Source organism: Zosterops lateralis (assembly GCF_965231275.1).
Source record: "Zosterops lateralis genome assembly, chromosome: 4".
NCBI lineage: Eukaryota > Metazoa > Chordata > Aves > Passeriformes > Zosteropidae > Zosterops > Zosterops lateralis.
In genome coordinates, this window is record NC_139765.1 from 5056787 (window position 1) to 5075842 (window position 19056).

The window sequence follows — 19056 nt, forward strand, 5'->3', positions numbered from 1 at the left end:
TCCTACAAAGCTATAATTTACCTCCTCCTCTTATTCCCTAGACAGGGATTATAGAGTTAAGAGTGCAAAATTCTAAGTTGTAAAAATTCTGAAGATCAAATTGTCTCATCACATGATGACCCAGTAAAATATAGGAAAGAGATTTCCAAAAGAAAAATAGAAGGAAACCTCAAACTTTTCTAAAAAGTTGTCCTTCACTGTGGAGAGAAACACTAGTATTTCTACCCTACCCTCTGGAAAGTAGCATGAGAGGGTCAAGAAGAGTCTTGTGAAAATTAGCTTAAAACAAAAGGCATTCAAAAATAGGTTATAATGTTTTCCTCCCTGCAAGAAGTTCTCTAGGCAATGCTTCCAAATGAAAATCGTTTGATGTAGATTCAAATATAAATACAGAGGTCCTGTGGTTTTTCTTGATTCCTGTAAAAAAGAAATCAAAAAAATCTTTCTTTTTTTCCTGGAATGTGAGTCAGAGAAGACATTGTAAACAGATTTAATCACAATAGCAACTAGTCAGTCTTTTCTGTTATTTTTATATATTAAATTTATTTCTGAAAAATCGTGAAATTTTTCTTTCAGGTAAGCAGAATTTGAAGGATTTCATAGAAGGTATTACACTAACTTATGGGGTGAATGAAATAATGCATGATTTGAGCTCTGTTACAGATAAAATGATGCATTAAAGCTATCAGTAACTAATTCTAACTTAGTGCAGTTATAATTCCTTGCATATTCTTATTAATCCTAAACTCCAAATTTAAAGTCAAACAAAAAAAAAATTGCATGTCTTGCATGAATTGAAATGCTTTAAAAAAAATAGTTTCTTTCTGAGTCCTGCACGGTTTCATTTAAAAGGAAATGTATACAGGACATAAAAATAAATATCCACAACACATAAATAAATAAAATAAAATAAAAATGCATTTCTTTTGCTATAATAATGGACATCCAATTTATGTTTCTGCAGATGGTTTCCTTCTGAATATTGAGTAAATCATCATGAATGGGTCACCAAATTTGGCATGGTTAAATTCATTTTGCTTATGTAAAATTCATTCATAGCTTATGTAAAATTAGTCAGTTAGATAACAATTAAAAAAAAGAAAAACAGCAAAGAACATCACAGAGCAACTGAAGTTAGTATGACAATCCTAACACTACACAGGAAGAAGAGCCCTTGCATTAATTGGTGAATCTCTGCAAGGAGTTATTGGTGTTTCTCTCTTCCACAGGTCGTGAGGAAACAATTGTCACACACTAAGGAAATGATCCTTGGAACCTTCTTTAATGCCTTCATTATCAAAAACAGTATATTGAGACATTCATATAACTAATTCACCCTCAGTGAAAGAGCAGATTTCCTTTTAACAAGTATTTACTTGTGAATTTTTTAGCCTAATGAAACTGCATTGTAGTTAATTGTTTAATAGAAAAAAACCCACAATAATATAATCTACAATACTTGGGCTTTTTTGTACCTTCATAATATATGGACATAGAACCATCCTCTTCCCTCAAGATTCAGGGAAAATTATCTTCAGGAATATTTAGTAAATGTTTCAGCACTTCATTCACCAGCATGGAAAATAAAACACTGGATGGGGCTTTTCAAGAATTCAACACTTCAAATCTGTTCACCTATTTTAAAAGAAACCTTCTTAACTCACAAAGTTCTAATTTTCTTTCTGTCTCTCATGAAGGGATCTGACAGTAGGAAGAAATAACACAGGTCATGGGAAACATTATTATCTACATGAGAGGAAGGTGACGTAACAGAAATACATCATGATTTTGTAATGTTATCAAAATATTCCTATTTCTACATCCTATTCAAAATATTATCCTGAGGAAAAAGGCGAGCTTATTAAAATAATAATTACGGTTTTCTGCTGCTCTAAACAAGGCTGTCTACACTTTAACAGCATTTTCTTTTATACTGAACCTTTTCTGCAGCACTGCTAAGCCCTGCCTAAGTCAAATGACAAGAAGTCGTAATTGCAACTGGTTTTCTTACACTGTCCTCACTATCTGTGGCATCTCAGTGTTTGGCAGCGCAAGGTGGAAAATCTGTCTGGAGAATTCCAACATCTGGTACATATTTCCACTTCCTCAAATTATAACTTATTACTGCATGGTTGAACTGTGTCTTTTTGCCAGTTTGAGGTCCAAGTGTCTAAAAGAGAGGCAAAGCTTTTCCAAGAGACAGCTCGGGAATCGGCAAAACATTATTACATGAGAAAAAGCTAAAACAATGTAAATATGAAGAAAAATTGTAATAGAGGTAATAAAATAAGCCAGGGTTCCACTCAGCAGCACACAGTGAGTGCACAAACTGTATCATTTGAGGCACATCAGAGGATGAAATTAGGTTTAATTTTGCTGCATACGTACTTCGTTGTTTTTATAAGTAAAGTAGGAAGATATATAAAGGCATCTAATAATGAAAATACTTTTCTTGGAAAGCCTACATAGTAATGGAGACCATTAAAAACCCAACACACTTCAACTCCTGGGGATACAGAGATAAGCAACTTTATAAAAATGTGACAATAATAAAAAAGTGTCAATTACTTCTATTTTGTGATCTAATTCATTTCCCGGCCCACATGAGCTCTCCACAAATTGTTCCATTTATCAGGAAGAAATAAAGGAAATGAACTCCTAAAATATGACCAACGTAAACAGCAAAATATTCAATAATGGAAGACAGCAAAAGAGAACAAACACAATTTTGTTTTTCAACTAGAGCTGACAGAAAAATAACTGAGGAAAAAGAAATCATTCTATATTACTTAGCTGTTCAGAATACTGTCCTGACAGGAGTTGAGGGCATTAATTCCTAACAAGTACTGAAGGTTTGAGGATAACAAGTTATATAAGCAAAAGAGAGAAAGAAAAAAACTAAAAAAAAAATTACTCTAAAGAGCTACTTTCAAGTGCCACTTGACAAATCCAAGGAAGCAAATGTAATTTCCCAATAATATTTTTGGTGGAGATGCTAAAAGCATCCTGGCTGAATTGACAGTGCAAAGGGACCGCAAAATCAACCTCCAACTACCATGTGAGAGTGGGCACATTGAAATCAGGTTAGAAAACTCTGGCAAGGGTTTAGATTTAAAGAAACACAACCAAACACTTATGCCTGTTACCAGATTTTTTCATGGAACAACAGAATCACAGAATGGGTCAAGCTGGAAGGGACCACAGTGGGTCATCTGGTCCCACTTCCCTGCTCAAGCAGGGTAAATCCTGAAAAATATCTTTCAGAATTTAGGAAAAACAAGTAAGTAACCAAACAAAAAGCCATCCCAGCAGGAGATGGCTGGTTCTTGCTCTTTTCATTTTGATTCTCTCTAAATACAAGGAAATCAAGGAGGTATCAGGAATTTGGGAATAAATTTCTCAAGTTTGCCACAGGATTTTAATCAATCCTTGGGTTTTTTTGCTCCTTTTAAGTTCTGAGAAAGTGTAACTTTGCTCTTGGCAAAAGAGCAGCAGACACAACTAGAAGAAAGTTGTGAAAAGACACAACTAGATTAATTATGTGAAGGTGAATTACATGAAAATGTAACAGGAAGGGCTGTTTGGAAGTACTTGGTTTTGAAGGGAATGAATAAACAAATATTTCTACAGCAGTAAACTACAAGATTTCTGGGAATTGAGAGAAAATGCCCAAAGAAGGGGACATGGTAAGTACTCTAAATAATTTCCAAACCTATCATAGCTGGAATTATTGAACCAGAAAGGTTATGCCCACCACAGTGTTCGTATTTTCAGTCTGCAAGTCTTCAGGATTACTGATCTCACTGCAAAAATTTGGCCAATGTCTCCTAAAAATGCAAATATTCTCAAGACTCTCAGAATCTACTTGGCATATGGATGGCTCCTTCAAAATCAGGAATTAAAAAAAAAAAATTCACAATTACTACCATCAGATGGGAAAAACACAGAGCCTCTTTTGTTTACAAGAGGAGAAAAACCTAATCAAAGTTCATAAAATAAGCATTATTAGAGAAACATGACACATATTTTGAGTAGCTATGAAAGCAAGGGTTTGAAATCAAAGAAAATTGTATCTCCTGTGAAACTGAGCTTCTGATTGATGTGAACATTCTCCCTGGCATATAATCACTGTAAAAGAATTGTACTTCCTACATTTGACATTCTAGGAGTTGTAGGGAGACTGGTACTTTTCACAAAAAGGTTATGCAAAACACATCAAAATGAATCACCCAAATACTAGAGTAGATAAGATACCAATCCCATTCCAGCAGTTTGTGACTATTGTCACACCAGTTTTCTGCTTGTCCACAGACTGTTCTTGAAAGCATCATAAACTTTGAAAGATGAGCCCCAGCCAATGGAACTTTTATTCTGACTGACCTTTCAGCAATTGTTTTCATGTAGAAGATAAAGCAGTACTTCACTACGTGAGGCTCAAAGAGACAAAACATTTCATGAAACAGATTTATCATATAAATGACACCCAACATCATGATAGAGTGAAAAAAGCATTAAAGACATAGGGAAGAGAGAAAGAGTGGAAAAAGCATTAGACATTTAACTCTAATTGTCTTAAATGCTGTTGCATCTACAAATATGAGACATGTTTCACACACATAAAATCATCATGAAAAATAACTGTAGGTGTTTAGGATTTAATATTTAAACAGTAGGTATTTAAGATTTTATTTTACCTTAATACACAGACTATTTCAAGAAGAATAAAAAATCTACCTTGCTATAGACAAATTTTAACACCATCTGCCTTGATTGAATATTAAGAGATATTTCTGAGCATGAAAAAAATCTATTTAAAAGTTTCTTGATTATGTTTTTCAGCATGTATTTTCACGCAACACATGAGTAAAAGCACGCGATCACAGTTGGTCTTCATTTTCAGAAGGCAACATCAAACGTTTGTGTCTCAAAAAGGAAAAGGATGAAATTTGAGATTTTCCAACCTGTAAAGAACTTAAATATGTGTTTTCTACTGGCATTTTCTGGTATCATCAAATTCTAAAAAAGTAAAACTGACAAGCATAGCATTCCTAAGTATTCAGTAGACTACATGACTGGTTAATGGCACAGAGAAAAAGAGTTTTCGTTGTCCTGTTCATTGATGGAGGAAACCACGACACTGGTGACCCTAAATGTGCCACAAGGATGCCTGGTTTGCGTTTTGAAATGTTGATATCATGGAATCACAGAATGGTCTGGGTTGGAAGGGACCTTGGAGATCATCTGGTTCCAACCCTATCCATGGCCAGGGACACCTTCCACTGTCCCAGGTTGCTCAGAGCCCCATCCAACCTGGCCTGGGACACTGCCAGGGATGGGGCAGCCACAGCTGCTCTGGGAAACCTGTGCCAGGGCCTCCCCACCCTCACAGGGAACAATTTCTTCCCAATATCCAATCTAACCCTGCTCTCTGTCAGTGTGAAGCCATTGCCCCTTGTCCTGTCACTCCAGGCCCTTGTCAAGAGTCTCTCTCCATCTTTCCTGTGGGTTCCCTTCAGGCACTGCAAGGCCACAGTGAGGTCACCCCAAAGGCTGAACAATCCCAATTCCCTCAGCCTTTCCTCCCAGCAGAGCTGCTCCATCCCTCTGATGCCCTTGGTGTCCCTGCTCTGCCCTGGCTGCAGCAGCTCCCTGTCCTTGCTGTGCTGGGATCCCAGGGCTGGAGGCAGCTCTGCAGGTGGGGTCTCACCTGAGCAGGACAGAGGAGCAGCATCCCCTCCTCCCCTGCTCCACACACAACTTTGGATATGGGAATGTATTTCCTTGGAAAAACCAGCAGCCCTAGAGGATGTCACCTGGGAAGGAACCAGTCATCATCATCCAGGGATTCCACCTACAGTGAGCCAGTTTGCTGACAAGGCTGACACATAATGATCAAATATCAACTGCAGGTATTTTTCCAGCTGGAAACTGGGATAGGACCATGGACCATGCAACGAGACCTTTGCTTCTTTTCCATCCTGGAAAACACAGCCTTGTACACTGAACATTATCAGCAGGACAGCACCACTCTGGACAGGATTTTAACCTGCATCTCCACCTGATAAAATTAAGTTTCAAAAGCAGAAACTTCAATAAACTCTAACAAAAGGTTAAAGACAGAAAAACTGCCTTTCTTCTGTCTCAAAGACATTTTTGGAGGAAGGGGCATGGGAATTTAGGGGGGAAACAGAAGTGAGTAGAAAGCATGGGAAAGGAGCTATCATGAGATAATCTTGATTGTGTGGAACTGGAAATAAAACAGCAGAAAATTTAAAAGGAATGGCAAACAAGCACAAGAAGCTATGTGGTTTGACAGTTTTACACAGGCTTAAAACTTCGGAGGCAAAATACTGCTTGTAAGGCAAGATTATTAGAAGGGAACAAAAAGAAGCAAGGGATTTTTGTGTTGAGTGTATACTTGCATTGTGTGATTACTGCTGCACCAAAAAAACTTCTTTACAGTGACACAAACACTCATAAATCTCCATGTAAAGATGGGTATGCATGTACAGTCCCATAACACAAAACAGCAATGAAATCTGTGTGTAAATATCAGCAGTAATTTCATCAAACTCAACTGCTGGCACATAACAAAACCATTTGAAGAAAAAGAAGTGTGAAAATAAACATGAAAACATACATTTAAGAATAGATGTGTTCAAAAAGAATAAAAACCGTACCACCCATTTCTCAGATCTTTCATTGAAGTTTTATAAATTTTATGAGTGAATAAAATCTGCCAATATAAATCATATTTAATTAAACCTGATAGCTCAACCACAGGCACCTACATTTGTCTATTTGATCAGGTTTCAAAATCTCAGTTTTATATTAACAATTTTTCGTTTCACATACAATTAGAGGTGAAAAACGTCGATTGTATTGAATGAGAAATGACTTGGAAGTTAGTGAACAAAATTTACACTTTTTCTGGGATCCAAAGGGGGTGTTAAATACAGACATGATGTGAACTGGGCATTGTGTTTTGTCATAGCCATTCTCCTGTCCTATGAACAAGAACAGTTCTTTACATTGTTGGGTTCTCCCCAGGTAAATTTAAACCTCTTCAACGTGTTTCCACACTTCTGTCCCATTTTTGGGGTTTTGATGCAAATCTGACTGATCACAGGTGTAAGTTATTGCTCAGTCTATAGAACAATCTCAAAAAATCTTATGACATTTCTGTATTTTGTGAGGTTCATTCAGACAGTGATATCAAGTTAGCAAAGTATATGTGAATTTCAAAAACAGAAAACATTTTTTTTAAATTCATTTTAGACAAAGCTTTATAACCTCACTCATGATGCAATCAATTTCTCCACATTATGACATCTTTCCTTCATACTGTTTACACAGATGCTTGTATATATTTAAGATCCATTTGCACCAGGTGTTAATTGATATGGTCAGAACAGTCAAATGGTCATAAAACACTTCTGGAAATCGTGGAGTCCTTCAAGGGGATCTTTGATGTATTTAGGCCTAAGATACTCCACAAAAATTAAAGAAAAAAATATTATCCTTTTCATTTTTTTGCAGAATTGTTGCTAACAATACTTAAAAGGTAGCTTAGTTGCAATATGACTCCAGGGGGGCTATTAACAAATTAACTTCTTGGTTTTTAAACTTCCATTATGGTCATTATTATTTTGATCCAAGAGATGTACTTCAGTCAAACCAAGATCTTATTGATAACAAACCACATTGACACTGTTCAGACACTCATCACTAATTGCTCTAATTTCAAATACTTGCTGTGCAGTGTGCTTTTACTCAAGTCATGCTAAATATATATATATATGTATATACACACATATATACACACATATATACACACACACACACACACAGAGTCACACAGTTCTGGATATTATATAACTCCTCATAGTGTTTTTTTTTAGGTAAGATTTCTATGAAGTAAAAACAGGTGTGGACAATACACGTTTTTGTTTACCATCTAAGAACCATCTCAAAATTTGGACCAAAAATTCATGCAAATCCCACACAATCAAATCCTGCATCTAACTACATAAATTAAAAATAATTAAATGGTTACTTCCAGACCACAGAAAATAGCAGCTGTTAAGAAGTATGCATTAAGTTTGAGACTTTTTCTCACTGCTACACTCTCCTTGATTGTGTTCTAAGCAGGCTCCAGTGTTATAGTATGTTTTTGATCCCAACAGATGAAGAGTCCTTATTTTTAAATACTTGTGTTTAGTGGTATGCTGAGGAAACAAAGTGGGAGATGGATCATTTTCTTTGGGGATCATATATGTTAGCATTTTTATCGAACAGGGAGGAGTTGAAACTAAAAGAAAATCATGGAAATTCTTGTATGTGCACATCCATACCTGAGCATCAAGGAGCTCTTCACATTTGTGGGAATGCTTTTCAATGGCTAATATATACTGCTTTTCAATAGCTGCCTCTTGCTGCTGAACTGTAGATTGTAGCAGTGCCTGCAAAAAAAAAAAGTCACAAAATACTCAACCAAGATATAACTGGGATGTTTATTGGTAACTGCTGATCCACTAAGACTCATCTACAACCAGAATGCGGAATGCTGTTATAAATTTGGAATGTGCAATGATTAAAGTACCTTTCTATGTAACACTACCTTGTTTTCAGTCAGGACTAACATTTTTTAGATCTCAGATTTCTTATACAGTCTGCCTAAAAGACAGCAGCATACAGAAGATAGAGAGGGAGAGTATTTCTGTTAAATATACTCAGTTTAGTGGGACCACACAAGAAGAGGAGCATATGAAAGCTGCTGAAGAGAAAAAAAAATAATAAAAAAAAAAGCCAGACATATTTCCCTGGCTGACAAAACTCCACATCCTCTCGGCACTGTGTAAGATCCCATGGGCCAAGCATGATCTTCACAACCACAAGTCAAGTAAAAGCAGATGGAAATTCTGAGTAACATAAAACATAAAAGAATGCCCCCCCAGGATGTTCACACTTGAATGTGAAGCGGTGGAAGTCGAAGTGTGGAAAGTCAAAGTAGCAAGGCAGTAACAAACAGCTGATGGGAGGAGTTGTGAGTGTGTGAGCACGTGTTTGTGCAAATGCCTGAACTCACACGTGCCTGGCCAAGCCCTGCAGAACCTCCAGCATCTGAATGCAGAAAGGGAAATAAAAATCTTGAAGGTACGTGGAGAAACTAAATTATCATTTTGAGAATTTTGCTCAGGTTCCCTTAAACAATGATGGTAGTTTAACATTTACTTGGCTGATGTGGTTTAAGCCTTTTCCCCTGACAGTATAAAGTCTTTATGCTACTTTCCAAATATTCACTGGGCTATTTATGCACAACGTACTGAACTATTCTTAACTAGTAATCAATACACTGAAGTAGTCAAAATGACTGGGTAAGTTAAAACAGACATGATTTTTACAGAAAACAGACCTTTGGCCCAAATGCAGACAATGAAAAAAAAGAATATCCATCTTTCAAACAACCTTTATTTTACAGATATATTTACTTCATGGAACATAGCACACACATCAAATAAAATTTTGAATAGTTTAAAAAAAACCCCAAGAATGCATAAAAAAGATAAAATCTTCTGACAGTTTTTGAATTACCTTTCCAAATTTTCCACTACCTATCCTCTTATGCCAAAATCGCTGTTCTTCAGTAATGCTGTGGCATGGTAGCAGTTCTCAGCACAAGTTCAGCAATTAAAAAGGTTAAAACTTGTGCTTAATCAAAGTGTAACATTACATTTACTGGCATTTGCAGAGGATTGAGCAAACTGTATGTTTACTTTCAGAAAAAGCCAATTTATTTCTAACTAATTTAAATTATCTCATTCATAGAAATTCTAGCATCAGAAAAACTGAACTCTCCAAAGAGTGTAACCTCTGTACATCAGTCTTTATACTCTGCATAAATTAGAATAGCCACATATCACTGGTAAAAATTAAGCCTGGACCTTGGGGTTTGGGTTCTTTTTTTTTTGCCTTAACTATTGTAGCAAGAAATGTTTCATGCAACTGGTACAAAAGAAAATAAAATAATTCTGTTCTTAGGGAATACAGTAACAGAATGGTCATTAGGCTGCCATGGCATTTCTCAGTTTCTTGCTCATGCCAAGGGTTGAGTCACCTTATGCACTTTGCTGTGCAAACCTCACTGGCAACTATTAAAATCCTATTAAATGATATAAAAAACTTTCAGTTTTCAAGGAAATTATTATTATTCATTGGATGGCATGTAGAGGCTGTAAATTTTTCAACATTAACTTACTACTATTATTTTTCTGTAGAAAATACATAAAATTCCAATTCAGAAACAAAAGAAGAAAACTTCCTTTTCTGTCACACACACTATTAACCCAGTTTAAATAATACCACTGGGCTGATACTGTATTTAACTGTTCCACTAGTTGGCCAAGTAAGGAGAAAGAGAGAGAAATATCCTTATGTAGCACAGTACTGCAGGTTTCTCAATAGGAAATATAGCACAGAGGTGTGATACCCATTGAAAACAATGGCAAATTTCAAGAGAATCATCTACTCAAATTTAGTAATTAAAAAAAATTTAATTTACCAATTAGCTCATTTACTGAACTGAAACACACATTTGGCTACTTGATGATCGCTATCTCTCATCTTATAACTACAATTGCACTAAAAGTCTTTTGATTAATTGCTGTTCTGGGCAAATACTCTTATCACTGCCAAAATACCACCTTCTTCCTTAATTAGTTAAGGAGGAGTTATTAATTATTCTGCTGGGCTGACATTCCATAAATCTATGGCTGGTGATCTAATATCAAGCCGACATTCTTGAAACAGTCCCCTTTCAATTGAATCATTTCAAGTAAGGTTACAGCAGAATGTAGCCTACAGCATCTGTTGCATGAAATCAAGGGTAAGACTTAAATATGAATGCTCTTGTTAATTGATTTTTCCTTTTATGAATTTTGAAATGATCTTCCTTGAACACTGGTTGGGAAGGGTCATCATAGAATCACAAGATCAGAGGATTTTAAGGGTTGGAAGAGACCTTAAAGATTATAAAGTTATATATATAGTTCCAACTCCTTGCTATAGGCAGGGACACCTTCCACTAGACCAGGTGGCCCAGAGCCCCATCCAACCTGGCTTCTTCCCCACTTTCTGATCTCTCTGCTAAGGAAAAAAACTTTTAGAGAATTGATCCTGCTTTTCCTTCAACAACCAAAACTTCATGGTGGTTTCTGACAGAACAAAGAGACTGAAATCCCTTAAGTTCTCTACAGTCTTCATTTTAGTTTGATATATGATGCATTATAAAAATCACTGAAAAAAACATTATTTCCTCAAACCATTACAAAAATCTTCACACATCTAAATGACTGTACAAAACATTTTTAAATTAAACTAGGTAAACTGAGTAAATTAGGCAAATTCAAATGACATGTTTTAGCAGTGGTCAGAGTATTTAGTCCTGGAATTGACAGCACATTACCTGTGCAGTGGGGACCCTGGAGAATGGCATTCCTGCATACAGACCAGGGACTGAAAAACTGCACTAATATGAGAAGAAAAGTTTAAAACCACAAATGAGCACAACACTTCATCCTGTATTTCTACAGTGTGTTATGTCCTGAGCACCAGATTATCTCTAAAATTTCTCCTCATCCTTAAAAAAGCAGAAGTGCAATAACTATGGTTTTGCCAGAAGTGTAACACAGACATGTCAGCCTATTTTTAATACAAACTTACTTGCACAGCCCTAGTGCATTATGTGTTCATTCTACTGGCAATAGAACCACGGCTACTTGCCTAGACAGAATTTGTTGTCAAGCCAGAAGGTAGAATTTATGAGAAACCCTCTTGAACTAAATAGCCAAAATACAGACTGTTACCTCTAGTTCTTCCTAAATTCCCTAAAAGTAACAAATTGTCAACCCCCTTTCTTTAAGCTCTCCCTTTTTATTATAGGAATCTGCTATTCGGAATAAAGGCAACAGGAAAAACAAAGCAAAGGTAATTATCCTCTCCTATCTCTTCTGAAAAAAAATTTAGAAAGCAATTCCGAGCCATGCAAAACACAGGCTTCCCAGATGCATAACATTGTTTGAAAATGTTAAACCTACTCATATGTGACATCAGTATGAAATACAAATCATGGTGTACAATTTGCTGGGCTGTGTTTTAGAATGTTTCTCAAAAGCACCGTATCAAAAGCCTTAGTCAATCCAAAAGAACATCCTGCTCAAGCATCATTGGCTTCTTTAAGTAGCTAAATGGAAGCCAGTACATCAAACCTCTTCTTTACTCCAAAATTGCTGAGTCAGGATAACCAAAAGAAGTAATTCTTAAAAATAAAAGTTACTAATGAGAATTTACCACATTGCTTCAAACATACGAACTGTATTAAATGTAGCAATAGTCCTAACAGAATTTTTATGCTTTATAGCATTAGACAATGATTCATCTAATTCAGCATCCTGTCTCCACCACTTAATTACTTTCCACTACTTAATTTAAGGGTGAAATGCAATTAACCAATTTCTGAATGATAAAACAATGTAAATTCTTTCCTGACCAGTGGAAAAGATACATTTACTCAATCGAATGCAGTATGTGACTAGTTGTGTTTCAATTTAGCTATTAGCTAAGACAGAGATGATACAAATTAAACTATTTAAAAGATTTCTGAAAATCTTTTCAATAGAATTCTACTTATCCACTTCAGCCCAAAATGCTGCACATTTTCATGATTGGGCTCTTTCCATGTGAGCTCACATTTTTAGTGAAAATGAAACATGGCAGTTTAGGTGCAAATAAAGGGGGTTAAATACAACAAAGGGGTAATGTATTTTTTGCAGTGATATAAAAAAATCAGTTTTATATTCATCTGCTTGTGGTAGAAACTCTGTTGATCCAAACCAGTAAGGATCAACAACTCACAATTTGAATACTGTGATGGGTTTATCTAAATAGCTCAGTTTTACTGGCATGCAAGTGTAAAGGATTTATTTTCCACTAAACACTGTTCTCACAGACTCCTGCCAGAAACCAACTGCAAACGCACTCATAATTTTCTATTAATCTTCCTATTCTTCTAATATTTAACAGAATTTAATATTATTGTATTATTCTACAGTCAGAAGCACATGCACAATTCATCCTTACTAGAAGGGGAGGGAGAAATTCCTTGCAATTTTTATAATTGCTTTCAAAAAGTAAAAGCCATTTAATCAATGATAAAATACTTTTGAAAGCCAGATGTCTGAAAGTATGAGACATGATTGCACCCTTGCTTTTATCAGAATTCTGTGGAGAGACTTCCATGGTAGCATCACTGTTGTACAGAACTATTTGCATACTGTAAAATCTCAAGGATTCTCTCCTTTTCCAGCCATCAGCTCTCCATGAGAAAAAGCAATGTTGTTTTATATTCGAGGATCATTTGAATTCTAGTGTGACTTGTACATGAACAAGCATAGAAGTTGGAAGTGAAATACAAGCCCTTGCAAAAATTTTGGATTTGTCCTTTTATTCATGTGTCAGGCCTTTCTGAGCCAGGATGTCAACTTGGAAACTTAATAAGCTAAGCTGATGTTTTAAAGAGCTGAGAACTGGCCACATATCAGAGCTTTCTCTCACTAGGGATAAACTATGTCTAAAAAAAGATATCCTGGTTCTAGATTAACTTCTTTTGTAATGAAATCCTTTAAACTTTCCTTTCTTTATAAGAGGTGTATTATTGACACAAATATTTTTGGAAGAAAATCTGATGGCCCTCCCCATATCCCATGCTTTGGAAATCTGTCTGTTCTTTCATTCTAAAAATCTGAAAAAACCCATCAACCTTACACTGAAACCTGATGGACAAAACTCTTCCTGCAGCAAGGGCTGGGAAGAACTTTGCACCTTGAAGTTCATTTCTATAAAGGCAACACATCTGATTCATGCAGGTTGTCTTTTAGAACACTATTAATGGCATGAAATAATCTAAGGAAACAAAACCCATCAAATAAAAACACCTGCCTGTAACTTTATATTCTTTAAGCCTCATATTAGAGGATATCTTATGTAATGAGAAATAAACCAGATTAAAATTATTAACTCATCTATTTACAGAACTGTGACAATTTCAGAACCAAAGCTTGACTAAACAAGCACAGGAGAAATTCTTATGTTGCTTGTGGTAAATATCTTAAGATTTGCCATGATCCCACAAGCATAACTTCCAAGATCTACATTTACTTTTCTTTACCGTGGTTAATTACCAGGGATAAAAGTTTAAAACAACAATGACATGAAAGACAGAAATTAAATAAAATTAGGTAAACACGAGAAGGGGAAACTTGGCATACACAGAACACTGAGTTAATTTTTAATTTGCTTTCTTGTGGTTTTTTAATACAAATTTCGTGACTGCGTTGTGGATGGTTTATTTGTTGTAAGGAAGATTAGAATGTGAAATGCTTAACAATGGCCAAGGCTTTTGAGGGTTTGTGCTACAAAGCACCTAATGGTCTCTATTAATGGATTTCCCAACACATTCAACAAGTGAACATTCCAAAGACAACTGAATTTAATTCTAAGAGCTTTGCTATATCCACGTCCTTGAAAATAGGTCGTTCAATATCTGACTTCTCGTGTAAGCTGCATTTTCAGTGCTGCTGCCATATTAAGAAGGACCAGCCAGGAGCAGGAATTGAGGGAGTTTGTCCTCAAATTTGAGTACCTGGTCTGCCCAGGGACACCACAGTAGTGAAAGACCCATGTGGAGAAATACTGTCCCTTTTACAACAAGTAAGTCCCCAAAATACAGGAAAGAGACTAGAAGGAAATTTAAGCCATTTGTAAGTACAGGAAGATACCTCATCAATAACAGAGGTCTGCTGCAGTGCATCTTCAGGGAGTGGAATTAGCTCTGAGTGGAAGAAAACTGATTTTCTGGTTACTAATTTGGCAGCCTTGTACACAGAAGCCACGAAATGGCAACTCTCTCTTCCTTTGTAAACCAAAAAGGAGTTCACAAATTCCACCAACAATAACACTTATCTATGCCAGGAATACAGAAAACACAAGTCAGTCAACTTTCTTCAACTGTGAAAGGTGAAAACTTAAGGTTTCAGTACCTAAGTGACAGGATTTGGGGTTTGAGGCATTTTGGAGATTATTTCCTGAATTGCTCATATTTTTACAAGCTACACTTAAACAATCAATGTTGGGTATTTTTATAATGTTAAATATTTAACAATATTTGACTCATTTATTTAAGAAAAAAAAATCTTAGCCCTGTTCCATATTAAAATACTGACAATGAATTAACATTTTAAAAGAATCCATGAGATAATTTTCTCAAACAAAACTACAGAACAGTTTTTGCCTCCACTGAATTCCCTGATGATTCAGTGTTACTTTTTTATTTAAAGTACATGATAAAGAGTTAGAAGAAAGGTATCAAAATATAAACAACCAACTAAAACATGCTTGGGGCTTTTTTTAAACCTAGCAATCCTTTTTGATTTTTCTTGCCACCCTGATGAATAAGTCACCTCATGTTTGCAGACAGGGTTGATTACAGTAATCTACTCAGAGCTTGGCATATCTGATATTATTTCTCATCAGAATGTTCAACTAACCACACGAGGCAACAGGAAGGCTTGTGTGAGGTATATTCATGTCATGGTTTTCTGGTATTAAAGAGCGACTTTATGTAACTTGAATATAAACATAATATGAGAAATAATACACTACATACAAACATTGTTTAGAAACACAGGGTTCAATTAACTCCTTAATCTTTTGTGCCAAATCACTGAAACTGATAAACATAAATCTTATTTTCCGGAAGCCATGTCAGATCTACCTAGCTGCTGCTGACTGGTAAAATAGCTTTCAAAAGTGATTATGACACATAAATATATTCCTCTACACAGGAAGAAATTATTCCTTTAAAGGGCCAATATAACCCATGCAGAGCTCTCCTTTACTTCACATAAATTAAATAAAATGGTGAAAAATTACACCTCGAAAACATTCAAAATTTCATTAAATGCTATAAAATTGTTGGATTTCACAATTTGCTGATATTTTCAGAAATAAGAAGAAGGAAACATAAGTTAAACTTTCATTAATACTATAAAATTGTTAGATTTCACAATTTGCTTATCTTTTCAGAAATAAAATAAAGGAAACATAAGTGCAGCAATTATCAAAAGCTCACAAGCTTTTTCAAAATGTAAATTCCCAGATATTTCACACATATCTAGAACAAAATTGAAACTAAAAATGCTGCCCTTGATGTTCAGTGGCACACCCAAAGGTGCACACTCCAAATAAAACTCCCTTTTGAGAATTTCCAAGGCAAAGGGGTCCTCAAAGAAATAAGGGAAGAGAAGCACAATAATTCTCCTCCAGAAGTGAAATGAGGGAGGCATGGAGAAGTGGGACACTGCCACTGGCCAGGTTTAAGTTTTCTTAGGAATGGAAAACTTTGAAAATCTTTTCTGGATAGGTTCAGAATGAAACTAGTATAAATCATATTGATGGAGACAATTATTAGAATTTTTAATTTTAATTAGAATTTTTAGCTTTACCTTCTCCTCCTAACTTGATTCACTTTTTGTCCTTTGTGCATTTCTTACTCAATAGTTTCCATAACAGAATAAAAGACACAGATTTATGCTCCACGGTAACATCCAGTTCTTTCACTCTCCAAGCTGACAGGAACTAAAACAGCATGAAAGAAGAACTACAGATTCAGCTTTATTTCATCCATAACTCCCTCCCTTAGTGCTGTGCAGATAAAAACCTGCTGAACTACTCTGTGATGCTGCTTTCCTGCGAAGTGCAACTCTGGAGACTGAAGAGGTCCAAAATGTGGATTTGTGATAAACAATCCAACCCAAAGTTTACCACAACTGACTGAGAATTTTGGGTTTGTTCTGGTTTTAAGTTTCCTTACTGAAAGTGGCTAACCAACTTTATCTGAAGTTTTCCAAAGTGCAGACTGGGAAAACATGTCATGCAAAATTTCAGACCAAACAATCTAAATTGAAAGCAACAGAAAAGACAGTGAGAGAGGTCGAGCAATCAGCACAAGCAGTACTAATAATTGTGCACTGCAGGCAGTCATCCTATTCACTATTTCAATAACACCATTTGGAAATTCTGTTAGCTTGGCAACTCATTTACCTTGAATTCTTCAACAATAATAGTTAAGGCTTCATGTCCAGCTTTTCTCATGTCTTCTAATTCCTGCTTATGCTTCTCCTGTACAAAAATACAGAAAACATAATATGCAACGTAGGCAGCCGACTTAACAATTTTAATTAGGAGAATAAATAAATAAATAAATAAATGGCAATTATTTTCTTCATTTTTTGTATCCTTCATGAAGAAATGCACACTGCTTGATCCTTTAGATATGATATACATAATGTATGTGAATATATATGTGCGTGTGTGTGTACATATATATGCTAAATTCAAATAGGTCACAGTATCTAACTTTTGTCTTATTTTTTAATTTTACTTTATAGACCCTAGATGATTCTAAATGGTTCTCCATTTTTTTTTTTTTTTAGAACTTTCTTGTTTCTTGGTATACTGTGGATGACAGGACTTCCAAATCACCTTCTTAGTAAATGTCATTTTACTGCCTCTACCAATAAAAATGTTGAGAGGAAGTAGTATCAGACTGAGTTTCCCCAGAAATGCACACCCTTCTCCGACTCATTACATGGCTCCTCTTTTGTTTTATTCTTAGGATTCCTGGGAAACTCTTCTTGCAAAGGAAATCCCAAACAGATTTTTCAAACAAAGCTGCATTGTTCACTTCTTATTTTCTGCACAGTTATGTAAATGAACCTGCAGAGAAACATTCCACCATTTTTTCCTTTACCTAATAGTTTGCTAAGCCTGCAATGTGAACACCTCATTGGATTCCCACCAGCTTTTCCCACTTATCAATGAGCAGCATCACTTTTTCCAATCACCAATTAGTAAGAAAATTAAATACATTCCCTCCCTCCTCGTTCTTTGCTTCAGGGTCTGTTCTTGTATCTGCTCCTATGGCAGGATGTAGTTGCTTTAAATCATCTTGGATTTAAATGATTGGATTTTCTTGGTGCAGAAAGCAGTAACACATTAATCACAAATGTTCCTTTGCAGTGATCATGGAACAAAAAACATACACAACTTACACTATATAATTTTTTTCTTTGGGCCATAACAAAGCTGAAATTAATTATTATAATTCTAGGCTTCCTAAGACCTGTGCGTTTGGAATAAGCAAAACCTAGTGTCTAAAAAAGCATGTAAGACCTTTAAAAATTAATTAATCGGTCTGGAACTGTATTTAACTAGAGATTTCTGCTCTGTCACTCGATTCCTTTCTCCTGAAACAGTCACCTCAGCAAAAAGCAGGAAACTACAGCTACACAATCCTCTTACCTCTGCCCCCAATATAATGAGACATTTGGATTTTCTTTAATAAAACTGAGGGCTTTGGTGAAGCCCAGCAAGAACAACTGCTAAGTGGAAGAAGAATTGAAGATGGAAACATTTTGCAGTGTACATTAAACACTACATCAGACAACAACACACAACATGTGGGTACATCATTTTAATCCCATTGTGATGCAATCACGTATCACTGACAACACAAATTGTTCCAACTCTGATATTATACAGGTTAAAAAACCCCAATTGTTTTGGCTGAGGAAGTAAGATATTCCATTCTCTCTTTATTTCTGTACTCATGCAAGAAGGCAAACTATAGCTCCCTGCAGGTAACTGAAGTAGAAGACAAATTTCAAATCCATCTTATGCAGCTTTGCTTTACACAATTACATCATTAAAACTCTTCGTACTGGACTCCATTCCACATCATTAAAACTCTTCGCACTGGACTCCATTCCACTGAGATTTTTCTCTTCATAAAATCAATCCTTCTTTAAGAGCATTATTTTAAAAAAATACAAATAACATTTAGCATCATAATGATTCTGTTAAGAAACTTGTCAGATCTTATTTGAAGATATAAATATTTCCTTCAATTCAGCCAAGTACAGAGAAAAAAAATAATAATAC

General features: G+C 35.5%; 1 protein-coding gene across 4 annotated transcripts in view; it reads right to left on the minus strand.

Annotated features, from left to right (window-relative positions):
* Positions 1-19056, minus strand: part of CCDC91 (coiled-coil domain containing 91) — a 109507-nt gene that overhangs the window by 43166 nt on the left and 47285 nt on the right. For all 4 annotated transcript variants that reach the window (XM_083860168.1, XM_083860167.1, XM_083860169.1 and 1 more), the window contains 2 exons: positions 17158-17235; positions 8355-8462 (listed from right to left, as the gene is read on the minus strand). In XM_083860168.1, the coding sequence (XP_083716294.1) occupies positions 8355-8462; positions 17158-17235 (186 nt within the window). The remainder of the gene's footprint in view (positions 1-8354; positions 8463-17157; positions 17236-19056) is intronic.